The sequence below is a fragment of the Acomys russatus genome, chromosome 4 (assembly GCF_903995435.1).
Source record: "Acomys russatus chromosome 4, mAcoRus1.1, whole genome shotgun sequence".
Classification (NCBI taxonomy): domain Eukaryota; kingdom Metazoa; phylum Chordata; class Mammalia; order Rodentia; family Muridae; genus Acomys; species Acomys russatus.
Genome location: NC_067140.1, coordinates 56,305,745 through 56,331,739, shown reverse-complemented (window position 1 = coordinate 56,331,739; position 25,995 = coordinate 56,305,745). Strand labels below are relative to the sequence as shown.

The following is a 25,995-nucleotide window of genomic DNA, read 5'->3' as shown; positions in this document are numbered from 1 at the left end:
TTGCACAAAAGATCTTCTTAGCCAGGCTTGGCGGCATAGGCCTGTAATCCCGGCACTTGGGAGGCAGAGACAGAAGACTCGAGAGTCCAAGGTCATCCTTGGGTATCTAGTGAGTTTGAGGCCTGCTTGGCTGCACGAGAGTCTGCTCCAAAAAGAGAGACAGATTTTGAGTTATCCACTAAGTTATGCGTAGGTCTCTTTCTGGGCTCTGTTGTCACTTAGAGATGACATGTTCTGAGAAATGCTTTGTTAGGCCTGTGTGAACATCATGGGGCGTACTTAGACAAACTAAAATACGGCGTCATTAGTCAAGATGATCTTACGAAAGCTTCTTGCCTGTTGCTGAAACGTCATTAGTGTATGTTACTGGATAACGCTTGCATTAATGTCACCCTGCCTTGATTTTTGAAGCTTTATTAGTCTTGAAATGAGGTAATATAAGAGTTCAACTTTTGCTATATTTTACATTGTTTTGTTTATTCTAGGTCCTTCACATTCTTCGTGTGAAATTTAAAATCATTTTGTTAATTTTGACTAAAGGAAAAACCTGCTGAGACTTTTTATTAGGTGAATTGGGGAAATTTATATCTTAATGTTGAGTCTTCTGGTCCGTGCAAATGGTACAGGCATGATATACTTAGGCCTTTATTTCTCTTAGAAATATTTTGTGATTCTCAGCATATAGATCTTGTACATTTGATTAGATTTAGCTCTAAACATTTATTAGTTTGGGTGCTATTCCAAGGCATGCAGAGTTTCCACTGCAATGTCCAATTGTTGTTTCTAGCATGTTCTTGTATCCAGAAACCTCATTAATTAAAAAGTCACCTCATAGTGACAGCAGCTTTTTTTTTCTGGATATAGTTTGTCCATTTTCCTATTGAAGGCCACCTTGGTTGCTTCCAAGTTTTAGGAGGAGCAAAACTGTCATAAACACCCTTGTTCTGCACTGGCAACACCTGGGCGATCCTTAAAATGCAGTTTTACAACTGCTTACCAAATCAGCTCTGCATTTCTATCAAGTTCGAGAAGTAATTCACACATGGCATTTCTCCAAATTCTATGCACACAGGAAAATCACCTGCAGGGACTTGCTGAGCTACATCTTTCAACATTTTAACTCAGTAGATCTGATTTTAACAAGCCTCTCGGGTTATTCCTATGCAGCTGGGCTCATTGGCCACGCTGAAAATGTGCTAACACTAGTTCTTGCTTAGGATGCACAGGCGATGGTCAATTACTTCTACCAGTGTCTAGGAGAAAGAGGGTTTTGATTAATCCAGAATTGAGTGGAGGCAGAAATGCCTACGCAAACAGGTTGAAGTTCATTTTCTCTTCTTCAAATTTTGCCAATTATATCCGTGATTCTCAGTTTCTTTGGCAGTAAACCTGCCGGGGGAAAGGAACCCGTCTGTCAACTTTCTGAATTTTCCGTCCCCGGTATCCACGTCCAAAGGCTTGGGATGAGTTTCAGAAGGGCAACCTCTGGTAGTTCGTTCTTGCCAGCTCAGACTTGCCCGGAAGCCGACGCCACCTGGTCAGAAGGATGTACCAGGGTTGACGCGCCCTTGCCCCCCTCCAACTCCCCCCCCCTTCCCCAGGGCTACTCCCTCTCCTAACCCAGCCCTCTAGACCGATGTCGTCATCAATAATTCAAGACAAGTCTTTCCATTGGCTAGAGCTCGCTGGCAGACGCCCAATGAGGAAGGGTCTGAGAGCGCTTCTGAATAATGAGCGCGCGCCCGTGACGTAGCGGCTGATGATTGGTCGTTGCGACATGGGGGCGGCCCCGGGAGAAGGCGGTGACCGGAGCTACCCTAGCTTGGCGAGCGAGCGACGCGGGGTCTGCGTGTAGTACTGCGAGCTGCAACTTGGCGGGCGGCGGGATGTTCAGCTGGATAGGGCGGCAGGCGGGTGGGCGCGAGCGCTCGGGCGGCATGGACGCGGTGCAGACGGTGACGGGCGGCCTGCGCTCTCTCTACCAGCGCAAGGTGCTGCCGCTGGAGGAGGCGTACCGCTTCCATGAGTTCCACTCGCCCGCGCTGGAGGACGCAGACTTCGAAAACAAGCCCATGATCCTGCTGGTGGGCCAGTACAGCACGGGCAAGACCACCTTCATCAGGTAACGCCGCGCCGGCTCCCGGCCCCTCCGCTTTAAGCACACGGTCTGTTCTCAAATCACACTCCAAGCTCGTTTTGGCCCGTCGCCTCCCCCAGCCCGGACGGGCTCAAGCCGTGCGAGGGGAGCGGGGTGGGAGCCTCTTCCTTGCTGTTGCCAAGGCCTTCCTCGAGCCTGTCACCCTGCCCTGGGAGAGCTGGAAAGGGAGGGCGGGCAGGCGAGGCTCTAGAGAGCATCCGCAGTGTAGCCTAAGGCTAGAAGCGATAAAGAAGGTGTGCGGGTCCTAGTTGAAGAGGTAAGCTTCCAGAGAGTGGCAATGAATGAATGAATGAACGAAGGAATGAATGCCACGGTAGAAATATTGCCGTGCTCTTACGTGTCACTCTCCGCCACGGCTGCTGCCACCGTTCAGCTTTATGGTCTATAGGAAGTTACCCGACAGCAGAGCCGCCTCTCCAGCCTGTGGAACGAAGGGGAGTGTCAGGTTACTATTTGTTAGTTTCCATTTCTTCACCCTTGACAAACTGAAAATATTTGTCACGGTCGCTCTGTCTCCGGAAGCAATAGCCGTGCTTGCCCCGCGGTTCCAATCACATAGCTTCCTCTCTAGTGACTCGATGAGAAATAATTTACAATGAAACAGACTGCTTTTTAAATAAGGCGTCTATTTCTAAAACAACCAACATATTAAAACTCCCTTTCTTTGGGAAGTTGTGTTTTTCTGAGTTAAAGCCCCTATCAGTTGAAGCAAAGTAACTAAACACTTAAGATTTGGATCCAGAGTTTTGGAAATCGGAACACTCTCTTCATCCTCTAATGTTCAACAGGTGTTCAGAAAACTGCTTGTCTTTGGGTACCTGCCATTTCTGTTAAGTATGACTCCTTTTTCTTCACTCCTGTGACCTAAAAAGTTCCAACAAATAGAGTAGTTGTTACTATAAGAAATATGTTAAATCCAGGCCTGTAGACACACTGTGAGTGAACCCAACAAAGGAAATACATTGTGTTTTGAAATGTGAAAGAAGAGAGGGAAAAATAATGTTGAAATAGTTTCATTTTATGTTTTTTAATAAGCTGAAAATAGTGTTGAATGTTACCTCAGAAATGAACTCTAGTTATGTTAACAGTAACTGGCTTCTTGAAAGATGGCAAATAGCTGGCTGGGATGGTGCTTGCCTGTAATCCAAGGATTTGGGAAGCTGGGGCATGGGGATTGTGCCTTCCAGGCCAGCCTAGGCTACATAAGGCAATCTAGGATAACCTGGACTATACAACAAAAGCCCTTGTCTTCAAAACAAAACAGCAGCAATAAGAACAGCAACAAGACCTAAGGAACAAGAACAAAATAAATGGCAAGCAGATGGTGTGGTAAGGTCTTAGTAGTAGCTAGGGTACTACAGTATTTCAGGAGTCACGGGGAGAACTTTTAAGCTTAGAGCAAATAAAAGTGTAACAGTGTTAAAGTGTACTGGTGGCAGGTTCATAACAGTTCCACCATTTCTTCCTGTTCATCTTTGCCATGGGCCTCGCTGTACCTATGCATAATTAGGGAACCTTTCCTGGATGCTGTAGCCACTTAGCCTAAAGACAGAGTGTTCCTCTGTGCATAGCTGGCTAGAAAACAGGCCTGAGGTAGGAGAGTACAACTCAGTTCACAGAAACATGCATCAGTCTTCTTTCACCACCTCATATTATTTTGTTCTATTCTCATTCTCCTCTGCTTCAGTTATTAGGAGAAGCTTTGTGGAGTAGTGTTAAGATGGGGTCTGCGATTTGGCTCATGGCTATACCGTTCAGTTAAGCACTTTTAGTATCCAGAACTCAGGAGGAGCTACAACCCACAGAGGAAGCACCTTCATTGGAAGCTTGGGCCAAGTGGCTTTGTCATTACCCAAAGGGCCCAATGTGAACCTGGGAGTGAGAAGAAGACCACTGTGGACAGGAAGCTGGATGAAGCTACACTTGTGGCATCTGAAATTGATTTTAGAGAGGAGGAGGAGGAGGAAGTGACTGGTCTCTGAGAGGAAGGCAGCAAACAGGGCCGCTGCCCTGGAGACTCAGCACTTGGTAGCAAACAAAAAAGAGGGCTCTGAGAGCAGCCTTCCTGGCCCTGGCGTTAGTCAGGGTCTCGCCAGGGACCTGGGTGCTTTGCGTCTAGCCTGAGCACTAAGAGCTCACTTACACTTGGGGGAGGGGCTTGTCCGTAAAATCACAGGTGGTTTTCCATTGGACTAACACAGGACCTACAGTGTCGAGGAGGGAAATGTTCCTCTTTATTGTAAGCCACTCAACACAGCCTTTGCTTATGTATCTCACGCCTAAAAACTTTGTTTTTCCTCTCTCTTGTTTTAGAGAAAATAAGAGTCCCATTGTATGTACTGGGCCAGGACGTTCATCAAAACTGAGGCAGTTCAGTGTGTCCCTTGTTTGATGGAAAGGTCTCCTAGGTGGGATGCCTGAAGAGCCTGGGATGTCAGGAAAATCTGCTCACTCCTGTATGGATGATCATCAGGAGGGTCCAAGTGCCAGGGAGGGTGAATTTGGAAAAGTGAGGTTGAGGTCAAATGGAAAGGAGAGATGGGTAGAATCTCCTATAGATCATAGCTTTGAAAGGCTGGAGGAGGATTCAGCTGTGGTGGGTACTTGTCAGTCTCTTTGGGGTAATGGGAGAGCAGCTGACAGCTCTGTTGTCTCGTTGTCTTATTTCTCAGAAGACAGGCTATATAGTAAGGACTGTTAAATAGTCTGCTTCTGGCTGGCAAGGAAAAAATTGTCCCAAGAAGGAGAATGGACTAGCACTGATGAAAGTGACCGCATCGTCTTTGATTTGAATGGCTGAGGAAGGGCAGGTGTTGGGCTTATTCAGAATCATATCCGCAGCTTGAAGAGAAAAGGAAAAGGTTCCATGGGTTGGCCCAGCAGTTAAGAGCACTCACTGCTCTTCCAGAGGACCCAAGTTTGGAGTTTGGTGCCCAGTACACATGTTAGGTGGCTCACAACCACCTGTAACACCAGCCCCAGGGAATCCAATGCCCTCTTCTGGGCTTCATGAACACCTGCATTCACATGTGTACCCACATGTATCCCATACACAATTAAAAATAAATCTATTTTAAAAATTCATCTCAAGCCGGGTGGTGGTTGCACACGCCTTTAGTCCCAGCACTCAGGAGGCAGAGGCAGGCGGATCTCTGTGAGCTCAAGGCTAGCCTGGTCTACAGAGCGAGCTCCAGGACAGCCAGAGCTACACAGAAAAACCCTGTCTTGAAAACCCCTCAAAAAATTGAGTTCAGAGGTTCCTCAAAAAAAAAAAAAAACCCAAAAAACCAAAAAACAAAAAAACCACCGGGCTTAACTACTATAAAGCAAAATTGGTCTACTGTGAAACATGGGCGGCTCCCCGGAAATCAATTAAAGCTACACTTTGCAGCTCCTGCTGGTGAGGGTTTTACTTCCTCTCCTCCTCCTTCACCCTGACATCTTCCCCAAGAAAGTTTATTCTAATTAGGAGAAAAGAAGAAGTGACTTCTGAGACTGTTATACTAGGCTGGGCTGGGGGATAGCTCAGTGGTAGAGTACTTACCTAGGCTGCGCGAGGTCCCAGGCTCAGTCCCCAGATGGAAACAAAGAAACTAAGTAGGCTTTGTAAAGGGACAGAGAGCAAGGCAATAAGGGGTGGGGGGGGGGGGGGGGGGAGGAGGGAGGGATGCAAATTGCATCCAGATTGGAAAAGATTGAAACTGTTTGCACACCACATGGCCTTTTATATTTAAAAAAATCTTGACTAGAGACAGAATTCTGTTACATCTCAAAATGACAGTAAGCACCTGCTTACAATAGCATCCAGAAAGGATAAGATATTGACACCTAGGGATAAACCCAACCAAAAAAATGTAAGACTTCTGCGTGGAAAATTAAAGGGACTACTGAAAGAAATTAAGAAAGACCTAAATGGAGAACCACCCAGTGTCTGTGGATTGGAGGCCATGTTCAGATGGCAACGCTCCTGAGCTGCTTTCTGTTTCCTCAGACAGTAGCAGTGAATAGTACTTAGTGGTCTGGACCTGCCCAATAGCCCAGGATGGCCTCAAACGTGTGGTAGTCCCTACTACTTCCACCTCTGGAGGTATAGGATTATAGAGGTGCCCTAATATTTGGTTTTTTATTGTTTGTTTGAGACAGCAATTGATAGGCTGACTCAAGAATTCTTAGGCACTCAGAGTTACAAAACCAGCCCTGGCCGGTGGGGACGAGAGGGCAGTTTGTAAGACTCACATTTCCTGACAGAATTTATCTTGTAACTACTAGCAGAAGGATAGACAGATCACTGGTACAGACCCCGGAGCCCAAACCTTCATGTTTTATGATCAGCTGGTTTTTAACAAGATATCATGATAGTTCAATGGAAAAAGACTAGCTTTCTCAACAGATGCTGCTGCTGCTGAGGCAGCTGAGTAGCCACGTGCCAAAGCAATGAAAAGAGATTGCTAATGGGTATGCAGTTTCTTTTTGGAGTGATGAAAGTGTTCTGAATTGAGGAGTGGTACTGATGATAGAATTTTGAGAGTAAATCAGACATAGATCTATTCTGTAGAAGAGTAATTTCCTGGTATGTGAATTGTATTCAAGTCAGGGTTGGGGTGTAGCTCAGCAGTGAAGTAAGTGCTAGCACGCGCAGGGTCCTGAATTTAATCACTAGAAATGAAAAATAAAAAACAAACCAATTAAAACATTCTCCTAATATGAAGCAGCCTATAATTTTGATTCTCATAATTCTGTAATTAGTGCCAGTCAAGTAATTTGTGCATCTGTGTGTGCTAATTTAAAACTAAAAAAAAAAAAAAAAAAACCACCACCAACAAGGGGCTGGAGAGATGGCTCAGAGGTTAAAAGCACTGACTGCTCTTCTGGAGGCCCTGAGTTCAATTCCCAGATCACAACCATCTATAAAGTGATCTCATGTCCTCTTCTGGCCTGCAGGTATACACGCAGGCAGAGCACTGTATATATAATAATAAATAAATAAATCTTAAAAGGGGGGGGGGTGTACAACAACAAAAAACAAACAGGCAAAAACCCAAAGGGAACTAAAAAGTAAGTGTGAGGCAGAGGGAGTACAGTAGCTACTGTGGAATTCCTGTGGTTTTGTTTCTCCTTGTATATCTTGTCAGTCAATAAATATTCATCATTCATAATACTCAAGTTGATAAAATAAATGTATGGTGAAAAATTTCATAAGTAAATGCTTAATAAGGCCTGGAGAGATGGCTTAGGGCTTAAGAACACTGGCTGCTATTGTAAAGGAGCCAGTTTGGTTCCCTGAATTCATAGGATGGTTCGTAACCATCTGAACCTCCAGTTCCAGGGGACCTGACACCCTTTTTGACCTCCACAAGCATTGCATGCATGTGATAATACTAATGTCACAAGTATAAGCATATCATAAAGACGAAACTTTCATACATAAAAGGAAAAGTAATGTGTAGCATTATTATGTTGTAAAGCTTTAAAAATACCATTTTAAATATAGTTTTTAGGGGCTGTGATTAATAGATCAATTGATAGAGTGCTTCTCTAGCATGCAGAGGCCCTAGGTTTCATCCCTAGTACACATAAAGCAGGGGTAACGAAACATGCCTGTAATTCCAGCACTTGGGAGATAGACACAGCAGGAGCAGAAGTTCAAGGTCATCCTTATCTGCCATAGCAAGTTTGAGGCCAGCCTGGGCTAAATAAAACCTTATTTATTTATTTATTTATTTATCTCTCCTCTCTCTGTCTTACTCTTTCTCTCTTTGTCCCCCTCCTCCCCCCCTCTACACACACACACACTATGTATATAGTAGTTGGAGAGAAAGGAGGTGGAAACTGAAGTACAGCACTTTCAGCAAGTCTCTGGTTGAATAATATACCTAACCCTGGAGAGAGAGAGGAGAAACACATAGTGGGGTTGTCAGCCCCTAACCTAGAAGCCTGAAGAAGGGCGAAAGGTGATGCCTCTGGATGCTATTACCAGAAAAGGGCTGGGGAATGCTAAACAGGCAAAATATTGCATGGCCTCACAGAAGCTACAGAAACCGAGAGAAGAGAGGGTACGAAGAGCCAGGTATTCTAGAGGAAAGGGTCAAAACAGAGCTTGTAGGCGGATCAGCCATCCAGAGCCAGAGTGACCATGGCAAGCACTGTGTCAGAAAGTGGTGATGGTGAAAGCCAGGTGGTGGGAGGTTGAGGAATGTATGGGTGGCGGGAAGTACAGAAAATCCTCAGCAACAGGACCCTGGAGGAGGAACTACTGGTCAGAGACGTTGCACTGGCTTACTTAAAGAAGAACCTGAGCTCAACGGTTGTAAGTGGATGGGAAGCGGAGAGCTGTAGAGAAAAGGCAACTGGTGATTGAAAACAGAGTGGAAGTGGGGCTTGAAGAAGAGTGGGAGGGCTGTGGTGTGTCCACTCATAGTATTGCCTGCTTGCAAGTGGCCAAGTATCAAGACAGACACTGGTTGGAAAGAGGACTTTTGTGGTGGTAGCAGTGGGTTTGGTTTTGTGGAACTGGGATTTGAATGAAAGGTGTTACATATACCAAGCAATCTACTGCTTGAACTATAACCTTAACCCAAAAAGAATTTTTTTTAATTAAAAAAATTCTCATTTAAACAATTACTACTAAAAGACATTTTAAACCTTGGGATTGTAATCAAGAAAATGTTGGTTCCTAAGTCTGGCTGTACATCTGAATCACCTTTCAAAATAAAGGTTCCAGGGTCCCATCTGAGCCATCTTCAGTTGGAATTTGGCTGCCAGAGGCTCCCTCTGGTTCTTCTGGGAACATTTAAGAACCACTGATATCTGAAGGGCCAATCAATAGGGTCGCGGCAGTTGAACCACCAAGTCTCAGGAAGCTCAGCTTTGACCCAGCAGAGGGAGACTGACTCCAGGGAACTCTACACCTGTTCCCAGCTTTATCTAATTGTATTTTTGATGAAGACATAGAAGTCCTGCTGGAGATTCGATAAATACAATTCAGCAAAGTGATGGTTTTTCCCCAACTTATTGTAACCTGTTGAAATTTTCTAATATCATTAAATAATATTCAAAAGTAATTTCAGGAGCTAAGAAGATGACACAGTAGGTAAGCACTTTGCCCTTGTAAGCATGAGTTCAAATCCCCAGCACCCACATAAAAAGTTGAACATGGCTCTTGGGTACCTGCAGCCCCAGCAGTGTAGAGATAGGTAGCTGAAATGACTAACTATGAAGCTTCTGTTTCAGTGAGAGACGTCGTCTCAAGGCAGTAAGGTGGGGAACAGTAGAGAAAGACACCTGAAGTCCTGCACCCCACCCTGTGGTTGTATTGTCCTGTAGCACAGCTTGGAGCATTCATTGTTAATCTTACACTGTGGTGCAGAATGCTATGATGAATACTTTTGATCAGAAGACTTTATTTCCAGCTTTTTTTCCCCCTTCAACTAACCTGAGCATAAATAATTGCATAAAACAAAACAAAAAACTAGGGAGGTAGCTCAGGCTATAACGTGTTTGCCATGCAAGTGTGAGGACCAGAGTTCAATCACCAGAACCCACATAAGAATCTCAAGCATGCTGTGTAATCCCAGGGTTTAGAGGGCAGAGGCAGGCACATCTCTGGGACCAGCCAGCTTACTCAGTGAGCTCCAAGCCAGTGAGAGAAGCTACCTCAAAACTAAATGTGGATGGTCCCTGAGGAATGTCACCCGTAGTGTACCTCTATAACCATGTGGGCATAGGCACACCTGTGCACCTGCATGTGCACATACACACACATCTATGTACACCCCACTTTTCCCCCAGGCTTATGTGTATTACTAAATTATTATAGCTGCCAATGTCTACGAGTACATACTGTTTTTCAGAAAGATTACTTCAAATTAAACTCCCACCAGAAATGAGGATCAGGATCACAGCTTGACCAAACTGCCAGTAAAACTAATTGTCAGCATTAAAAAATTTTTTTAATTTGCTTTTTAAAAAGCTGGTAAGGTTGAGCCTATAAAATAGTTACTAATCTTTATTTTTTTGTGTGAATTCTGTGGACTTTACCCAATTTCTGTAAGTTGGATATTTTTCCCAATGACATTTACCAATACCTAGTTATAATTATTCTATTTTTCCAGTTAGAGGTTTGCCTTTACATTTGTATGAGAATTTTTATGCAAATGTATTTAATATTTATGATGAAATCTAACAATTTTTATTTCTGATAGTATTTGCATTTATTTTTTGCATTACTTATTTTATGTGTCCTGGGGGTGTAGCAGGCACACATGCCAAGGTACAAGGGTGATGATTCAAGGACAGCTTTCAGGAGTTGGTTCTCTGCTTTCACTGTGTGAGTTCCAGGAATTGGGCTCGGGCTCTTGGGCTTTGGGCAAAGTTTCTATCCACTTCCTGAGCCATCTCAGTAGCCCTATATTTTTCTCTTAAATAGGATTGATTTAAAATTTTATGTTAAAGGTCAGATGTGATGGTACATGCCTTTTTTAACCCTAGCACTCAGGAGGCAGAGATCAGGAGATCTCTGAGTTCAAGACCAGCCTAGTCTACAGAGTAAGATCCAGGACAGTCAGGGCTACGTAGAGACTTGTCTCAAAAAAGAAAAGAAAAATATGAACCACAGAGTTTTAAAGTATATTTATTTGATATATTTATTATAATATACTATATATTATACAGAATTATATTAAATGCTATGTATTATTCATACATAATAATAATAAATGAATCACTGGGATTCATTTACGTGAGAACTGTATTTTTTCTGTGATAGTTTTGTATCTGCTGTTCCTAAGCAGAAGCTCCGCACGGCTTTGGCTGGGACCGTTTCTCATCCGGCTGCAAGGGCCGCTGCGTTACTTCAGCTGCTGCTGCTTTTGTAAAAAAAAAAAAAAAAAAATTCCCCTTTATGTTATTTATGGCCTGCTATCACCTTTTTTTTTTTTTTTTAAACCTAAAGGTAGTGTATTCATATCTCACAAATTAACCATGTGAAGAGATTTTTTTCCTTTTTTTTTTTTTTTTTTTTTTTTTTTTGGTTTTTTGAGATAGGGTTTCTCTGTGTAGCCTTGGATGTCCTGGACTCACACTGTAGACCAGGCTGGTCTTAAACTCATAGAGATCCTCTTCCCTCTGCCTCCCGAGTACTGGGATTAAAGGAGGGTGCCACCATTGCTCAGCTTCCATTATTAATTTTTAAAGGATTTTATTTAACTGAGTATGGTAGCATGCACCTTTAATCCCAGCACTTCAGAGGCAGAAGCAGGTGGATCTCTGTGTTTGAGGCCAGTCTGGTCTACACAGCAAGTTGTTCTCCAGCTACAGTTTTGTAGTAAGACTCTGTATATAGATTTAGATACTTCTATTAGGGGCAAAACAGTGTCTGAAGAGTTCTAGTAAATACCACTTGGTCTTTCCTTTATATCAGTGCTCCATAGAATTCAATTATTAGAGAATATCAGTATTCATAGAAAAGGTGTTCTGTTGTCTTTTTTTTTTTTTTAATTCTGTATTCTGCAAAGCCATCATGAAGAATCATGGTGCTCAAAGATCAAAGAATTTACACCCTAAGGAAAGTCTGTCAGATTTATAAGTTACAAATCATAACATCAAAAACAATGAATGTTCATTGTATGATTGAGTGAAAACTGGAAAAATGAACAGTGCTGTGAGAAGCTGATTTGGTTCCAAGAGATTTCTCTACCTTCCTGAAAGCATGGAAGGAAGGCACAGGTGGTGATACCATATTGAAAGCAGCTGTTCACAGCACAGCTCAACCTCAAGTATTTGAATTCCACTGAGAGTTGGCAGAATCATCAGACAGATAAGATTTCGCCCAGCAAATTCCAGTCTTTTGGTTCAGCAGGCTAATGTCCATTCCATTGCTCGGCACAGCAATTTCTAAAATAATATCACCTAAATAAGCAGTCCTAATGATAATATGGCAGGTTTCATGCTTTAAAAAGACAGTTTTGCCCGGCATGGTGGCACACACCTTTAATCTCAGCACTGGGGAAGCAGAGGCAGGCCAGCCTAGTCTATATAGCAAGTTGCAGGACAGCCAGAGCTATGTATTGAGTGACCCTGCTCCCTTGCCAAAACTAAAAACAAAACAGAAACAAAAAACTTAAATAAAACAAAAAGTAGTAATAATAAAACAAATTTTAAAACATAAAAATAAATAAAATGGTAGGGGAGATTGAATTTACTAATCGATTTACAGACTGAGAGGGGTGTTGGGGACTAAGCCCAGGGCCTCATATATGCTAAGCATCTGCTGTACCGCTGAGCTGCTTCCCCTGGTCCAAGTAATGAGAGCCATCTAGCTGCCTAGCAGTTAGGAAATGGCAAACTAAATTGATTCTACCTTAGGGTAGCTTACAGCCATTAAGCTGAGAATGATGACGTATTCCCGGAATCCTAGCACCTACGAGGCTGAGATAGAAGGATCTGTGTGACTCAGAGGCTACCCTGAGCTACAGAATTAAACTCTGTCTCAAATAAAACAAAAACAACAACAAAAAGTGTACAGCCTTTAAAAATTATGTCAAAGATCTTTTTTTTTTTTTTTTTTTTTTTTTTTTTTTTTTGTTTTTTTCGAGACAGGGTTTCTCTGTGTAGCCTTGGCCATCCTGGACTCACTTTGTAGACCAGGCTGGCCTCGAGCTCACAGCGATCCGCCTGCCTCTGCCTCCCGAGTGCTGGGATTAAAGGCGTGCGCCACCACGCCCGGCTTAAAGATCTTTTTAATAGCAAAGAGAAAACTAATGGTGAAAAATCTAGATGCAAAGTTGTTTAGACAGTTTATAATTTTAGAAGAAAAATTATGTCCCCAGAAAAAAATGTTGGATAGAAATATATCAAAATGTTAAAAATAACCATGGTACTAGAGAGATGGCTCATTGGTTAAGAACACTGCCTGCTTGTCCATAGGACCTGTGTTCAGTTCCCTGCACCCACCTGGCAGCTTACAACCATCTGTAACTCCAGTTCCAGGGGATCCAGTGCCCTCTTGTGAGCTCCTTGGACACTAAGCTCTCAAGTGGTGCCTAAGACACACTTTCAGGCAAAACACCCATACACATGAATTAAAACAAACAAACAAACAAACAAGCCAGGCGTGGTGGTGCATGCCTTTAAAGCTTAAGCTTGTCTCTTCAAAGGACGGTGTTTACCTGTTTTCCACCCAGAAGGCTAGGAATGGATGTAGTTTTTAACCTGATCTTTGCTAGCTATGTGGCCAGGCTTCACCCGAATTCCCCAAACTATTAGGTTTGTTTATCCCAGACTTTCCCTGTTGCTTCTCTGTTAATAAAAGCCATCCATATGAGAGATGTCACCTGTGCTTTACTACAAGCTAGGTAACTTCTGTGTTGTCTTAGGCCAGGTCATTCTGACTCTCACAGGCATTGTGTTTACCTCAGTTGTCCTCCCTAGCTTGGGCATTGTTTCTGAGTCAACAGAACCCATCTTTCGGAAGAGGCCATATGTACTTGTAATGAGTTTCAGTGTAAACATGTCTTAAGCTTTGTTGTATACATGGGGCTGTGTTAATTATGAGGAAACTTTTTTCTAAAATTGTGTTGCACTTAAATATGGCTAAAATAAAATGCCTGATTTATTAATAAATTCTAGAAGTTTGAACCAGCACCAGTTATTTAGTCCTGTTGAGCTGAGTTTCCTTCTTGCCTCTCGTGATTGCTCTTCTGCTGGCCATAGCATGTTCAGAGACCCTCGAGTTAGTAGGGCGGGGCACGGGGTACAATGGAAGAATGCTTACCTGCTGTGCTTAAGGCCTGGGTTCAGTCCCTAGTACCACGGATAAGCAAATAAAACCTTATTAAGACTCAAAGGATTGAGGCAGCTATTGGAGTTAGTTTAATTCTCCCTCTTTTCTTCTAAAGATGTGTTTTTATTTTATGTGTGTGTGTTTTGCCTGCATGTATGTATGTACACTCTGTGCATGACTGGTACCCTTGAAGGCCAGAAGAGGGTATTGGATGGACAGTGGTGAGCCACTACGGGTGCTGTGAACAAAATCCTAGTCATGCAAAAACATTAAGTGCTCGTAACCACTGAGCTAGCTCTCTAGCTCCAAAGTAAATCCTCCTTTTAAAGGTGTTTTAGTGGGCTAACAAGATAGCCAGTGAGGAAGGGAACTTGCTACCAAGCCTCATGACCTGAGTTCAGTTTCCCAGAACCCACATGATGGAAAGAGAGAACCAATTCTTGAAAGTCTTCTTGCCTTCACTCACACATGTGGCACATTCTCATACACCAAACACACACACACACACACACACACACACACACACACACACACTAATTTAAAAATGTGTTTGAAGCATAATAATGAATTGAAACGCTGCACAATGCCAGGGTGTGTTTGAATACTTCTTTAAATACTTTGTTTTCATAAGCTGTATTTGTAGATTTTAGCTTCAGAATGTTAAAGTAATGCTCAAATAACACCCAAATATATGTGGAATATTTTTAGTGTAAATAACTTATTGAATACCTGCTTAACAAGATCTTCTGTCTGACATTCCTTGTGACTCATAGAACGTGTTCCTGTAAACGCTCCCGTTGGTGGCTGACTCAGCCTCTCTAATGCTGATTTAACTCAGTTAACCTATCTGACACATGGTTTATTCACCTGTAAAACAGGGATGAAAATAGTGCTTACCCACAAGGTATTACCAATTGAGACCTTTTATGTAAAGGCTTTAGCATATAGCAAGTACCGAGTGTTAGGTAGAGTATATTACTAAACAAAATAAAGAAATACGAAAGAACCAACCCAGAGAGAATGCATGCGAAATGCCCAAGTGACAGAAGTCACAGCTGACATTTGTAGTATTGTTAAATAGTATCTTCTTGAGAAAATGGTGCTTGGGCACAGTAAACAACTTTTCATTATCCTAAGATTTTCTTTTCCTTCCCTTTGTCACAAATGATATTTTTTCTTTGAAGTTAATTTTCTCCTCTAGCTTAAGCAATAAAAGAAAAGACACCATCTACATGCAGTGACCTCATAAGACCAGGACACAGAGAGGTCAGGTCTCCTGTCCACCCTCACCACTTCCGCCCATCCACATGTGATTCAGATTCCTGTGCCCTTTTACGTTGATGGCTTGGCTCAGACCTTGGAGCAATCATCACTAGAATTGGCAGGCCTCTTCGAGAACACAGGAAAGGGAGCAAGGTGGTGCCAAGGACCGTCCAAGCCTTTAAGGTACAGGATGCCTGTGGAGTGGACTGCTCTGCTCTGCATCACAATGGATTCTTTTCTATAGTTTTCCTGTAGCCCCTTGTGTTCCTTTCAACTCTTGTTATCACAGATAACACCTCAGACTCCCTGGAATGCCTGCTTTAGTAAAGCCTCTGGTGTCTCCGGAGAAGGGTTTGACTCCTGGCTCCGCCTTATGCAGGGGTCTGTGAAGTTAACGTGCCTTCGTATGTCACGCCTTAGGGCCCACTATAGCCTCCCCTCCCAGGTTGCTGGTTTTAGCCTCATCCTTTCAGTGTCACTTTTGTCACATCAGACATTCGATATCTTGGTTGTTCTTGATTCTCTTTCTACATTGACACGTTATGGCCTGCCCAACAGTATGATGTACATCTGAGTGTCAGGAGAATCCTTCTGGACAGTCCACTCAGAGGGTGTCATATGTTGATTCGTGTATGCGACAGGCCCTAAAATAACCAGTGAATTCAGAGTTCTCTGGAGCCCCAAAGTAACACTTGGAGCCGAGCCTGGTCCAGGAGTGAGGGGATCCTTGTATGGCCACTAGTGAGTTTGAACAACAAAGCAAGTCATTTGTCTACAGTAGTCCTTCTCTTTAGATGGGTTAGATCAAATGATTCCCAGAGACTTTGTGAGTGTATATATACGGTACTCACAAAGTGTATACATGATATCATATGTAAGATATCATATATATGTGTATGTGTGTATATATACATATACACACATATATATCATGCCCTGTAGGTGCTGACAGTTCACAAGGGAGAGAAAATAGGCCCATAGATGACCTCCACAGTAGTTAAGAGAGGACCTGCTCCATGAAGGCGACCCATTGTTATGTGAAGTGTGTGAGTACTTTCGCAGTGAGGTTGTGCCAGGTATTCTCGTAGCTACATATAAAGGTAGATCTCATGACCCTCACCAGCACTGAGTGTATGGAAGGTTTTAAAAATATGCTAATATACTGGGTCTTGCATTGGAACTCCTTTGATATGAAACTGAATATTGAGTGTGGACATTTTTAGTACCTGTGGGCGAGAACCACTGAACAATTTCGCATCCTAAGAAAGCAGTACAGTGATCTCCCCTGGTTCTTGTCTGTGTTTGCCTCAACACATCACAGTCTCAGCTGAGGGCACCCTATTCTTGAAAGCAGTTTGTATTTGCAGCTTAAAAATAAAAATAAGGACTTGTAGCTGGGCGTGGTGGTGCACGCCTGTAATCCCAGCACTCGGGAGGTAGAGGCAGGCGGATCGCTATGAGTTCCAGGCCAGCCTGGTCTACAAAGTGACTCCAGGACAGCCAAGGCTAACACAAACCTTGTCTCGAAAAACTAAAAAAAAAAAGAAAGAAAAGGACTTGTTAACATTCTTCCTGGCAGGGTTGCTACTGAGGAAACTTTGGCTTCTATTACTGTATGAACTCAGAAGACAGGAACATCTGCTCTCCTTTAAACAATTTTTGTCACTGGAGTTTTCCTTGAATATCCTATTTAATTCCAACACAAATGAGAATCGTCAGATAGGAGTTTAGATACCTCTTGGCCGTGAGTGTCTGACGTAAACAGCCCCGAGTTGTCCCAGTCTAACTACAGCATCTCTCTGTTCCCACCTGAGGTCCCCTTTCACCAACCCTGGTGTGGAACCTGGGGGTCTTTCCTGCCCGGCCTTGTAAAAGCACTGAGAAGGAGTCACATTCTAAGGAAGCCCTGGAGATAGAACGCAACCCTGAGCTCCCCTCCCCCAAAGCTGATGGGACAGCTCCTGTCTGCTGCTTCAGTTTTACTGGGGTATGTGAGACCCCAGTAAACGTTGACCCTGTTGCCTTCAATGGTCAGAACGGTACTTGGACGTGACCCTTTTATGAGTTGGAAACCGTGTGCTACCAGGACTCCTGCAGCCCTAGCAGCCATTAGCTCAAACTTTGCCATCAGCACAGTTGTCTTTAGTCCTCAGTCTCCCTCCCTCCCTGCCTAGCCTCATCCGGGCTGAGAGTTTTGAAAGTAAAACTGGAATTTTCTCTCTGGGCTTTCAGGACCAACAGAGAAGCAGCTGGCAGGACACAGGTAAAGCAGAATTCTAGGAAAGAGAGTAAGGAGCCCTCGTTGGTTTGCAGGGACTCAAGAGAAAGGTAGACTAGCTAGGTAGAATGACACTGACTGGAAGAGAATTCTAGACTAGTAGCTTCATGTAGAATCAGGCTTGTAGATAGACATTCTGTATATAATTCAGAAAATAAAGTTACCTTGCTGAGCTAGCAGGTTTTTAACCTCAAAAAAGGAAAAAGAAAGTTAGACCGGACATTGCCATAGTACAACCTGGCTCTCAACTCTAGCTTTGCTCTTAAATGACTAGACTTGAAGTTCCAGAAGGGCTGAGTTACATGCTCAGTTAGGTGTGTGAAATAAATACTGGTCTCACAGTGTGAGGTCATCTCACAGTAGCTCTTGTCTGTCTGATTTGTGTGGAATTTTGTAGAATTAACTAGTATAAACACTTCTGTTCCTAAGACTAATAACTGTGCTATTGGCTACACTAAGGCTTTGACTGGAAATATTTTAATATCTTTGAAAAAATTAAGTATGGATGCATTTTGAAGCAATAATGTGTTCTAGCTTCAGCTTTTTTGTCAAGGGGAATGAGGCAATGTGTCCCATGTCCTTGGGGAGACTAGGGGATTACAGTCTAGTGAGCCCCTTTTTCTCACATTAAAGGAAATAGAAAGTCTTTATTTCCAGGCTTATACCCTGCCGTGAGGATCCTGAATGTTCTTGCTTATTTGAAATAATTGCTAGTGCCAGGCCAAGTGTAAAGATCTGGAGACAGGACACATCTGAGAATCTGACCGCTGGCATTCCATTTTCACTCACTAGGTTGCTTGGCCTCCCTGATACCTGTTTTCCTACCTGTAAAAGGAAGATAATGTTATCACTCACCTGAAAGTGTTATAGGAACTGTGAAATAGCAGTGCACGCATAAGGCACAGTGCATGAATAAGATCACAATGCATGCATAAGGTATAGTGCATACATGCATAGGGCACAGCGCATGCATAAAGTATAGTGCATACATACATAGGGCACAATGCATGCATAAGGTATAGTGCATACATACATAGGGCACAGCGCATGCATAAGGTATAGTGCATACATACATAGGGCACAATGCATGCATAAGGTATAGTGCATACATACATAAGGCACAGCGCATGCATAAGGTATAGTGCATACATACATAGGGCACAATGCACACATAAGGTATAGTGCATACATACATAGGGCACAATGCACACATAAGGTATAGTGCATACATACATAGGGCACAATGCACACATAAGGTATAGTGCATACATACATAGGGCACAATGCACGCATAAGGTATAGTGCATACATACATAGGGCACAATGCATGCATAAGGTATAGTGCATACATACATAGGGCACAATGCACACATAAGGTACAGTGCATACATACATAGGGCACAATGCACACATAAGGTATAGTGCATACATACATAAGGCACAATGCACACATAAGGTATAGTGCATACATACATAGGGCACAATGCATGCATAAGGTATAGTGCATACATACATAAGGCACAGCGCATGCATAAGGTATAGTGCATACATACATAAGGCACAGCACATGCATAAGGTATAGTGCATATATAAGGCATGGTGCATGTATAAGGCTCTATGTCAGCCAGATGTGATGGCGCACGCCTTTAATCCCAGTACTCAGGCAGAGGCAGGTGGATCACTGTGAGTTTGAGCCTCATCTACAAAGTGAGTCCAAGCCAGCTAATGCTACCCAGAGAAACCCTGTCTCAGAAAAAAGAAAGGAAGGAAGAAAGAAAGAAAGGAAAGGAAAGGAAAAGGCTTTATGTCTTTTCAGTAAATGCTAGACGTTATTATCAGATTTTTTCATGATTACTCTGAACTTTTTAAAACAATGTGTCTATTCTGGGTAAATGTAAAAACTTTGGGTAAAGTTAAAAAGTAGCAATGACTTAAAGAAAAGGTTTATAATAAAGCCTATTAATATTGCTAACTAATTTCATTTTGTTTACATAAGAAAGAAGTTTCACTTCTCCTCATAATGATGGCAAAATTGTGTTTGACATTTGACTTTCAGTTCTTTGTCTCCATCCCCAAAATAGTCACAGTTACATTTGACTAGTCAGGATGTATAGAAACAAAGATAGTTTGCTGTTGGAGTGAGGAGCTGCAGAGACACATGCAGTTTGTTTCTTTCCTTGAGCCTGGTCATTCCCTGGTTACTCCCAGGACACCTGACATACCGTGATTGCTACTTGTGCAAGGTGCCTGGGAGCCATACAAAAGGTGCTCCACGTGCAGCCCAGGCATGCTTTCTACACAGGGAGTGACATGTTAATGAGACTTTGTTTTGTTTTTTTGAAACAGGGTCTCATGTAACCTATGTTGTCTTCAAACTTGTATATAGTGTATGTATTGGAGATGAACTCCTGATCCTCCAAGATTTTTAATAACTGTTGGATAATCCCAGGCAGTTCTCCAGCTTCATGTGTGTGACATCGCACTCTTTTCTTTTTTCCCCAGATACTTACTGGAGCAAGATTTCCCAGGCATGAGAATTGGTCCGGAGCCAACCACAGACTCCTTCATTGCTGTGATGTACGGGGAGACCGAGGGGAGCACCCCTGGGAACGCTTTAGTGGTGGATCCCAAAAAGCCATTCCGAAAGCTTAGTCGCTTTGGAAATGCTTTCCTGAACAGGTAAGGAGCAGCAAGCCACCCCTGGTCAGGTCATTAAAACTTTTTTCTTCAAATTATTCCTTATCACTTATGGCGCCCAAACTGAAGGACAGACCATGTCTGTTCTGGAAGAGGAAAATGTGTATGGGGTGGGGGGTTGGGAGTATGTGCTAGTCAATCAATCATATTTCACTCTCATCTGTTCTGAGTGACTTTACTGGGCATAGCTGAGGCCCCAAAATGGACATTAATGCTGCCCAGCATGCGGACAAATGGCTAATAACTTGAGTTGCACAGAAATAGTTCAGGTTGCCCAGTTCCTGTCACTAGAAGCTGTGGGGTAGCCACCTCTCAGGTGTGGTGTGCAGGGCTTCCTAACTCAGGGAGTTTAGCCCAGAAAGACCTAAGGTCCCCTGGTATCCATTGGTCTTTTGATTGAGGACAGGTTGCCTCATCTCCCTGAATGTTCCTTTGACTTTTCATTTGAGCTTTGAGCTCCTTCCTTATTCCTTGGAGCAGGGCAAAGTTAAATAGGGTGATAACAAAAAGTTAGCCTATATACCTGGCCATTACTTTCTAGGTACAGATGTGGGTTGCTCTGCCTTGATTGGAGATGTGTTCTGTCTATGCCCTGACCCCTGTCGTCTTTCAGTGGATTTCCCAATGCATCTGAGGTGTTGGTGGGGGAAACCGATAGCAGGCTTTCTGCTGGCCTTCCTTTCTGTTCCACTGTGTTCCTCCCTCCCTCCCTCCTTTCCATGTTTTCTTCTTTCTCCCGTCACCAAACAATTTTTCTTTCAATTTTGCTTTTAATTATTTTATTTAGTTCTTTTAGTTCTAATGTATATGAAAGAGAACATGCAATTCTTTTTTAATCTGGCTTATTTCACTTAACATGATACCCTCTGGTTCCATTTTGCCTCAAACGACAGGATTTTATTTTTATGGCCAAATAGTACTCCACTGTATGTGCACATACTCACATTTTCTTTCTTGTCTTTTTTTCTGTGGCTAGGGACTGAACACAGGGCTTCCCATGTGCTTTCCCACTGAGCTATAGCCAGGCCTCCTTTTAACTTTTTTTCCCCAGGGGGTGCCAGGGTTGTTGCCCAGGCTGGCCTTGAACTTACTCTGTAGATGAGGCAGTTCTTGAACTTGAGGTCATCCTGCCTCTATCTTCTAGTAGCTGAAATTGCAGCTGTACCATAGGCCTGACTACCATATTTTATCTTGTCCTTTGTTGATGGGCTGCTTTCATATTTTAGTTATGAGTAGTGCCACAATAAACATGGCCATGCAAGTATCTCTTATGCATCTAGTTTCATTTTCTTCAGGTATATTATATATACAGGAATGAGATAGCCGGTGATAGGTAGTTCTTAGTTATTTGAGGAAACTATGTGTTTTTCATAGTGAGTGCCCCACCTGATATTTACCACATTGTATAAAAGTTCCTTTCTCTTCCACATCATTACTAGCAATTTAAAATAATATCCATTCTAACTGGATGATGTGGGTTCTCGCTGTAGTTTTGATTTTTATTTCCCTGATGGCTAAGACACTGAGCATTTTTTCATGTGTTTAACTGACATTTTTATTTCTTTTGTGATCACTGGCCCTTTTCTTTTTTTGGATTAGTGGTTCTTTGGGAATTACTGTCTTTAATTTTGAGTTTGTTAAGCCTGGTGGTGGTGGCACATGCCTTTAATCCCAGCACTGGGGAGGCAGAGACAGGTGGATTGCTATGAGTTTGAGACCAGCTTGCTCTACAGAGAGAGTTCCAGCACAGCCAGGGCTACATGGAGAAACGCTGTTTCAAAACAAAACAAAATAAAACAAAAACAAAAAACAAAATTGAGTTTGTTATATAGTCTAGATTATCAAAAGCCTGATAAATACTTTCCCCATTATATAGCTTGTTTTCACTCTGTTGATTGTTTTCTTTCTGTGCAGAGACTTTTTAGCTTGAGGTAATGCTATTTGTCAATTTCTGTATGTGTGTGTGTGCGCGCGCACGTGTGTGTGTGTGTGTGTGTGTGTGTGTGTGTATGTGTGTGCATGCGCGTTTTTAGTCTTATCTGAAAAATTAAATAAGTGGTTGGGACAGTTAATATTGTTAAAGGTGTGTATTTTTTTAACCCTTTCCTGCCATTCCTCTACATTCTTTTTTCCCCTCTTTTCTGAGTCTAGCTTTATAAAATAGGGGCCAGCCATCAGCTAGAACTGGAGAGTCAATTCCAGCTGCTGAGGGAGAGGAAGTAGGGCTGGTACTGAAGCTCTTCCAGAGACCTGAGATCACTTCTCCTTTCTAGATGTTTCTAAAAATAAGATCAACTCTCTGACTGCTGCCTGTCCAGAGCCTGGGAAGGCTCCATTTGTGAAGACCCTGGAGAGAGCACTTGGATGGTGGCTGTGCTGAGAGCCCAGGCAGCTTCAAGCTTCCTCCTAGAAGCAGAACCTTCCTTTAAAGGCTTTCAGATGCTCCTGTCGCAAACCAGAGAGAGCACCTGAGGGCTAGCAAGAGACCATGGCAGTGAGTCAGGCAGCAGTGCGCAGATGATGTAGATGGAGCCATGCAGAAGCTCGTTCTTGTTGCTAACAGATGACTTCCCTGCAGATTCTCTTCTTCAGGAGGGGCTGTGCCTTAATTCCAGAGTTGCTGCCTATGGCAGCTTCTCTTTGTACAGAAGTGAAACCCAGGACCCTGGGAAGAACCCAGGGTCATGAGGAGCTCAGGACAAGGTGAATGAGCCAAGTCCAAGGAAATTGAGACATGCATGCATGCATGAATGCGCGCGTGCACACAAACACACACACACACACACACACACACACACACACACACATACACCAATCAGATACTTTCTGGGAGCATAGGACGTGGGTCAAGCAACAATCAGATTTGTGCCATCATTGGCCTATATAGAGGCCAAGTCACAGTAACCTTCTCCTAGAAGGTTGCTTTAGAATCCTAATACTCATTACCTTTGTCTTTGTGTGTGTGTGTTTGTGCATGTGCGCACACACACTTTTTTTTCCTGGCAAACTTTAAAGAGAAATAAGCTGATTTTCCTCTCCCCCCCCCCGAAATTCTCAGTCAGCAAAGTCCACACTTTTAAAGGAATATACAGGAAGAATGGTTATTGGTTTATTTTACTTTGTCAAATAATTTACTTTCCTAAAATAGCAAAGTATTTTAAATCTCAAACTTAGAGCAGATGAGTGTGGAAGAAAAGCATAGAGGAAATATTTTGAGTGGCAGAGTTTACTATCTTAGAATTTAAATTGTGCTGAAAATAACCCATGAATCATGTTGTCGTGTATTAACTGAGTCCAGGAAAATAGAAAGATAAAAACCAAACAACTATACAGCATATGCCCAGCACTGTTCTAAACTTGGAAAGCTGAGATACACTAACTTTAAGTCCTTATGAAGATGCATGGCGTGGCTGCTACTCTTTTCCCAAGCAGTGCTGAGGAACTGGGGAACAGCAAGGGTGAGATAGTGTCTTTGGGGTCACTCAGCCTAGAGGCAGTGCTAAGATTAGAACCTGGAGACCCGAGTGCTGAGCTGTCCAGTGGTGCAGTGTTTAAACTCTGCCTACTGCCCCCCACTTAACTTTAGGATAGCCCTGCAGTGAAGACAATGGAGACGATGCTATCTCCCAAAGCATAGCTCACGTAATCCTGTCAGCACTGTGCTTGTGGGATCAGTAGAGAATATAGTGACCAGTTCATGAGTACGAAGGCTAGAAGGAAAGACGTGATCTGCTGAAGAAATGGTGGTTACCCTCTTCCTACCCTTTGCCACCCAGTGCCCCAGCAATGAGGAGTGTTTGTTTCTCAAGCCATCCTGGTGGCCGTGCCTACGTGGGAATCCACACTGCTGATAGCCCAGTTACGTGGTTGTCTGCATGACAGGGCAGCTGTCTTACATGGTGCATCAGGAAGGTCATCTGTTAGGGTACGGCATTCAAAGCTCTGTGTGTGTGTGTGTGTGTGTGTGTGTGTGTGTTTGTGTTTGTGTTTGTAGCAGGGTTAGTGTCAAAGGCAGGAACACAGCATAACACACTTTTCCTGGAAACTAGGTCAAAATGTAATAGGAAAGAAAACCAGTAGTTTTGTGGGTAGAACTTTCTCCCCCGGTCTTGATGACAGGGGCCTCTCCTAGCTTTAGTCACGGCTCCCAATGGCATCTTTTAGAGAGTTAAATACCTCATAAGATACTTAAAGACAGGTGGTGCCTGTAGGGTGACACCACTTTCCCCATTACGCAAACCTTGGGGACCTGAGTCTTCTAGGCTGATTGTTGAGAGACTAATGAGTCAGTGGTGCATTTCAGAGAAATGGAGATGAATTCCTGAAAAGGCAGATTTCAAGTAGGGAACAACATAAGTGAACAATACAAGGAAGAGTTACGTCTAGAACAAAAGAGAGTTTGGTGGAAATGAGGCTTTAAAAATCAGTGTCTCAAAGTCCCTCCACCATCTGAGAGAATTCTCACCACACCCCATTCTGCAGCTGTGCCATGGAGCTGATATCCCAGCATCCATCAGGAGGCAGTTCAGCTCACAGAGGAACAGACACTGCCCGTAACACCTTACATACGAGTCCTGAAAGACTGTTCCAAAAATATCAGAGATTTGGGCCTGACATAATCCTCCAGCAGTCTGATATAAATTAGATGCTGTGGGTTTCCCTCTTGGCTTACTTTTCTAAAAATGACAGTATTTTAATCTACAGATAGCTCAGATGCTATTTTTACCTTTAGCATCTAGTATAACTTCAAATGACTTTTCTACAAAAGAAATTATTTTTAAAGTCTCTCTCTTTATTTCTCTCTCGTGCATGCATTGCCCTTAATTGCTTAAGTTTTTGCCATTAATCTTTCACCCTAGGACTTGAGGTAATTCTGGGTGACAAATCATTGTTACTGTTTTTGTTGTTGAGACAGCGTCTCATTGTGCATCCCTGGCTAGCCTTGTACTCCTTTTGTAGATCTGGGTAGCCTTGAACTTGGAGATCTACCTGCTTCTGTCTTATGAGTGCTAGGATTAAAAGTGTGCACTACCATGTCTGACTACAACCAATGGTTGTTTTTTTTTTTGTTTTGTTTTGTTTTGTTTTCGTTTTGGTGTTTTGCTTTGAGAGGGTTAGAATAGGGATGTATCTCAAGACTTCAAGACAAGGCATCTCTGTGTAGCCCTGGCTGTCCTGGAACTCACTCTGTAGACCAGGCTAGCCTCGAACTCAGAGATTCTACCTCTGCCTCTTAAGTGCTGGGATTAAAGGCTTGCACTACGATTGCCCAGCTTGTTCTTGTTTGTTTGTTTTCTTGATTGATTTATATTTTATATTATATCTATTATATATAAATATATGGATATTTTGCCTATTTGTGTGTGTACCACATTTATGTCTGGTGCCAGCAGAGTCCAGAAGAGGTCTTCAGATCCCTTGGAACTGGAGTTATAGCCACCATTTGGGTTCTGGGATTCAAACCTGAGTCCTTTGGTAGAGCAGACTGCTCTTAACCACCAAACCATGACTGCACATCCCAAACCATCGTTCCTGATTGACAGCTGCTTGTATGCTTTTGGTTCTGGAGTTTCAGAAAATGCACCTTTTCTCCTGGGTTTGGGCAGGTCCTTCTAGGGCAGAATACCGCTTCTGGCTTTGATCCGTGGCAGTCAAGAAAGAGGCATTTGTGTAATCTAGATGTGAACATCACTTCTCCCTCGCACTAGAAAGCTAGATGAGCCATTTATAGTAGGGCTGTGTGATGATTTAGTTGTCCCAGTCTTTTTGTAGATTTTCTACTTACGTCACATAATCTCTGGGTTTACACTCGTTGGTAAA

The 25,995-nt window shown here is 43.0% G+C and overlaps 1 protein-coding gene and 1 long non-coding RNA gene across 2 annotated transcripts in view; both read left to right on the top strand.

The window, feature by feature from the left end:
• The first annotated feature begins 1,853 nt into the window (after positions 1-1,853).
• The window catches only part of Ehd4 (EH domain containing 4), a 64,746-nt gene continuing 40,604 nt past the window's right edge, over positions 1,854-25,995 (top strand). Inside the window, exons 1-2 of the mRNA XM_051144436.1 lie at positions 1,854-2,122; positions 19,981-20,157. Coding sequence (XP_051000393.1) covers positions 1,887-2,122; positions 19,981-20,157 — 413 coding nt within the window. The 5' untranslated portion in view covers positions 1,854-1,886. The remainder of the gene's footprint in view (positions 2,123-19,980; positions 20,158-25,995) is intronic.
• On the top strand, positions 18,399-19,036 carry LOC127188069 (uncharacterized). The gene is made up of 4 exons (XR_007830519.1): positions 18,399-18,494; positions 18,535-18,574; positions 18,775-18,814; positions 18,935-19,036. It is a non-coding gene; the product is annotated as an uncharacterized LOC127188069 (long non-coding RNA).